Source organism: Galeopterus variegatus, unplaced genomic scaffold (assembly GCF_000696425.1).
Source record: "Galeopterus variegatus unplaced genomic scaffold, G_variegatus-3.0.2 Scaffold267, whole genome shotgun sequence".
NCBI classification, from domain to species: domain Eukaryota; kingdom Metazoa; phylum Chordata; class Mammalia; order Dermoptera; family Cynocephalidae; genus Galeopterus; species Galeopterus variegatus.
The window spans coordinates 314,288-319,241 of NW_007726378.1; the positions used below are offsets into that span (position 1 = coordinate 314,288).

Here is a 4,954-nt window from a genome sequence, read left to right on the forward strand (position 1 = left end):
TGCTTTCTTCTGCTTGCTCCAGCCTGTTGCTTAAGCTCTCAGTTGTATTTTTTTTTTTTTTCATTGAATGAATTCTTCAGTTCCGACAGCTCTGCTTGGTTCTTTTCTAAGATATGTATCTCTTTGTCGAATTTCCCCTTCAGATCCTGAATTGTTTTTCTCCTTTCATTGTGTTATCTATCTGAATTTTCTTGCATCTCATTGAATTTCCCTAAGATTATTATTTAGAATTCCTTTTCAAGCATTTCATAGGTTTCCTATTGTTTGGGTTCTGGTGCAAGAGAATTATTGTATACCTTTGGGGGTGTCATATTTTCTTGTTTTTTCATATTTCTAGTATCCCTACAGTTGCTTCTCCTAATGCTTGAACAGCTTTTGAGGAGAAAGATTCGCTCCCTCTTGAACATGCAGGGCTCTAACCACGAACCCAGCAACCTCACCCAGAGTGGCCCACCTCAACATTGAAACTGCAGAGTACCCCAGCATCTCTCTTGGGGGCATAGGGTTCTACCCACAGCTGCAATGACCTTGCCTAGTGTTGCCCACTTCAGCTGCACAGCCTCCTTTGGGGGTACAGGGCCCAGCCCAAAGCCCCAGTGACTACACTGAGTCACTAACTCTAGCTGAGGAGCTGCTGAGCACCTCACTATCTCCTTCAAAGTCCAAGGTCCTAATCTCAACCGCCAGAAATCCCACCCAGGGTTGCCTGTTTAAGCTGAGGAGCTTCAGATCACCCCAGTGCATCTAACAGAGTCACAAGATCCTACCCCAGTGACTACACTGAGTCACTAACTCTAGCTGAGGAGCTGCTGAGCACCTCACTATCTCTTTCAAAGTCCAAGGTCCTAATCTCAACCGCCAGAAATCCCACCCAGGGTTGCCTGTTTAAGCTGAGGAGCTTCAGAGCACCCCAGTGCATCTAACAGAGTCACAGGATCCTGGCTTGGGTGCCAGCGAGCCTGCCCAGGGTCACCCACTTCAGCCAAGGAGCAACAGGGCACCCAGCATTTCTCTCAGGAACTCAAAACCCTGATGGCCTAGCCCAGTGTCACTCACTTCAGCAAGGAACTGCTGAGCACTCCAGTGCCTAGGCCACAGAGGCACTCACAGACAGCCCTGACATTGAATACAGTCAAAGTACCACACAGACTACACTACTGCATCTACCCAGAACCAAACCTAAAACATCCCACCCAACTGTCACTATAGAGGACATTCTCTTTTTGAAGAGAGCAGGTTAGTGTCTTATAGAATCTTCCACATCCTGGATATGATTGTTTCCTCATGGTGTCATTTAACTTGTTCCCCTGTCCCCTTTATTTCCTGTAAATGAGGAATTAGGTCTACAGGCTTGATTTGATTCAGGTTAAACATCTTTGGCAAAAATATCTCGTGGGTATCTCTTAGCTGCACAGTCTGGGCCTGGTCGAGTCACTGTGACTGGAGCCTGCAGCACAGAGCAGCAGCAGACACTGGCGTCCCTTCCTGTCTAACTTGGAGTACCTGTGTGATTCTCCTAACAAATTCTGCCATCCTTTACTTATGTTTTCTTGCATTCATCATCATTACCAGTGAGTTTGGTTCCTCAGCACGACCAGCTAGGACAGAGGGAGGTGGTCAGTGTGTGTGCAGCCTCGCAGAGCACGGCCAGGGACTGGCTGCCATCGGCTCTGTGCGTCCTGATTGCTTTTCCATCCCTCGTTGACTTGCAGCCAGGGCAAGATCAGCAATGAAAACTGTACTGTGAAAAATTCATCCTTCTCATGTTAATTCATAATTTATTCCTTTATTTCAGAAAAAAAAGGCTGTTCTGGATGAGGTAAGCAAGGTTTATTTTACCAATTTCAAAATACATATTTTTACTTTGCAGTACAATAACTGAGGGGATATTTAAAGATGAGTCATTAGTCCTTAATTTCATGAAATCAAGGCAGACCCCAACATTAAGTTTAAGATACATAAGTAATAGAAACATCAAATAAATATTTGGATAATTTCACACTTTCACAATTCACTTATTCATTCTTTCAACACCCTTTCATTTATCATCAGTTCTGTGTCAAGCAGTCTGATAGGCCTTAGGGACACAGAGACATTCAGACACACAGGCAAACAAGTCAGCACAACTCTTGGGCACGTGGTATAGGGCTGCATTTGTGGTGCTGTGGGGGCTGCCGTTCCTGCATGTGAAGGCCAGGAGGTCCCTGCAAGGGGTGACATGAAAGCTGGGCCTCACAGGATAGGGAAGAAGTCACTGGACTGAGGGATGAGAGAAAGGGCATCCCAGGCAGGAGAGCAGCATGAAAAAGGAGGAGTAGGTCTGTGTGGCCGGAACACGGGAGTGCTGGGAGACTGGATGGAAGGTAGAGCAGACAGCAGATTTGGATGTTTTATGAACAGCAGCGAACGAATGGAATTTTGAAAGTAGAGCCACGACCCCTTTTTTAGTGAGAAGCTAAACAATAAAATCTTAATTTTGTTAGAGCCTTGGAGGCTCTTGGCCTTTCCCCTCTCCCCTCAGGCTGCTACTGGGGGCAGCAGTGTATTTCCATTTGGACCACAAGGGAAAGGCCACAGTCACAAGTGGACGGTGGGTTGCAGGGCTTCTCACTCTGACTTCTTCCTCCCCTGGGAGCCTCTCTTAGTCTCAGGGCATACCAATTCATTTAGAATCTCTTGGGTCAGGGCCTCAGCATCCATGTATTTCCAAGCTCCCCGAGGGCTTCTGATGTGCAGCCAGGGTTGAGAGCACTGCCCAGTGGCCAGGCTTGCGTTTCTCCTGCGCCATTCACTGGCCCTTTAACCTTGGGAGCGTTTTCATTCATCCACAAGTATTTGCTGGGTTCCTGCGATGTGCCAGGCCTGCTTGTGACACAGTCCCAGACTTCATGGAATTCATACTCTGCAGTAAACAGACAGTGAACAAGTGTGGTCAACTTGCTGCAGGCCTCATCAGCCTGTGGTTTCATGAGGGGATATTAATATTTCATGTCCCAGTTATAATGGCAAGAGCTCCCTGCATTAGCAGGTGGCTGAACTGTCAGACTGGCCCACCATGCCACCCTTAGGAAAGGTCCCTGCTTGCCACTGCCTCATCCTCAGCCTCGGGTCCCTCAGCACCACCTCAGTATCTCAACACCTAGCCTGCCGGCCCCTGGCCTGCTTTCTTCAGATGGTCTCGCCCTCGCCCCACCAATGGCAATTTCAGATCTCTCTCTCTCTGCCCTTCCCTCCCATCTTCCACTTTCTTCCATTGTGCCTGCACACTAACAGTTCTAAGCCCCCTCCCTTGACCCAAGATTGCTAAGGCACTGGCCCTCCCTCCTTTCCCACCCCCCATTCCCTGCTCGTGTCCCTTACCTCCCTCTTTACCACCTGCATCCCATGGTCCAGGGTCATCATTCCTGCCCCTCACCCCATCATGCTTCTCTGGCAAAACTCCTTCTCCAGTGAAATCCTCCTCCTGCTTTCTGTGCACCTGCCTCACCAAATGTGACTGGAGAAAGGGTGGGTGACCACGGGCCACAGGGCCTTCAGCACTGCCTGTGGCCCTCTTGTCAGTTCTCCCCCAACTCCCAGAAACAACCACGTTATACTTGACATTCTCAAATCTCTAACTCCCCTGGGCCGGCCCGGTGGCACACTGGATAAGTGCGCCGTATGAGTATTTTACCACAAATTTTAAAACTTCAAAAAAAAGGGAGAGAGAGGCCTTCCTCATTCTCCTTCTGCTCATTCTCATTCTCCTCTTCTCACCTTCTCCACTACCAAATCCACTATTCCTCTCCTAAAACCAGCCCTCCACGCTCTTACCTAAAACCAACACCTCCCCAGGGTGCTGGAGCCCACTCCGGCTCACTTGGGGCCTTTGTTCCTCTGGTGATCCCCTACCCTCATGTGCCATCAGCTTGCTTTTCTGCAAGATGTGCTACAGCAACCCCCATTTTAGGGAAATGAAAAGCTCCCTTGCCCCACACCCCCTCCAGCTGTTGCCCCATTTCTCTGCCTCTCCAGACTCCTGCTCTGCAATTCCTCACATCCCTTCTCTGAGCCTGCCTGTTGAGCCCAAGTCATCCCTGACCATGTCATCTACCCAGTGGCCACTTTCTGGTCCTCACCTCGCTAGACCTCTCAGCAGACTGAGATACCTGACTCCCCTCCCTGAAACACCTTCTATCCTTGGGTTTCTTTTTGGCTGTGCTTCTCATCTCAGTGTCTGTGATGTCTCTGCCTTCCTTGAGAAGTGTCATATTGCTGCAGGATGAGTCCCAGGACCCTCTTTCCAGTGGCACCACAAGAGGAGCAGGTGGTGCAAGCAGTCCCCCCAACCCCTGTGCCGGCAGTGGGTGTGCGTTGCCTGTAGAAGATGAAAACAGTGATGAAATGGACTACAAGTCCAGCTCCTTTCCATGTGCAGCAGCTCCACCTGTGTCCATGATGGGGTCCTCCCGCACACTGGGCAGACGTCCCCCACCACCCGCATCTCAGTCTACTGCAGCCTCTCCTTGTCTCTACTCACTCCCTAAGTGACCTCAGTTAGTCCTCTGTGGTAATGACTCCAGCCTCCTGCCCTTAACTCTCTCCAGACTTATATGTCCAACTATCTGAGCACCATCATATTTAGTTATGTAAAATCATCTTGGACTGAACATGTCCAGAGTGGACATCTTACTTTTTATCCCCATACCTACTGTTCTCCTGGTGTTCCTCATAAGAAGTGATGCCATGGGCCGACCCTGTGGCGCACTCGGGAGAGTGCAGCGCTGGGAGTGCAGCAGCGCTCCCGCCACAGGTTCGGATCCTATATAGGGATGGCCGGTGCGCTCATTGGCTGAGCGCGGTGCGGACGACACACAGCCAAGGGTTGCGATCCCCTTACCGGTCACAAAAAAAAAATAAATAAATAAACAAACAAACAAATAAATAAAAGAAGTGATGCCACCATTTATCCGCT

General features: G+C 49.5%; 1 protein-coding gene across 8 annotated transcripts in view; it reads left to right on the forward strand.

Moving 5' to 3' along the window:
- The window catches only part of IQCE (IQ motif containing E), a 55,804-nt gene that overhangs the window by 42,414 nt on the left and 8,436 nt on the right, over nucleotides 1-4,954 (forward strand). For 7 of the 8 annotated variants that reach the window (XM_008566742.1, XM_008566744.1, XM_008566738.1 and 4 more), the window contains one exon: nucleotides 1,796-1,819. The exons of the other annotated variant lie outside the window; for it this stretch is intronic. In XM_008566742.1, the coding sequence (XP_008564964.1) occupies nucleotides 1,796-1,819 (24 nt within the window). The remainder of the gene's footprint in view (nucleotides 1-1,795; nucleotides 1,820-4,954) is intronic. 8 annotated transcript variants of the gene reach the window in all.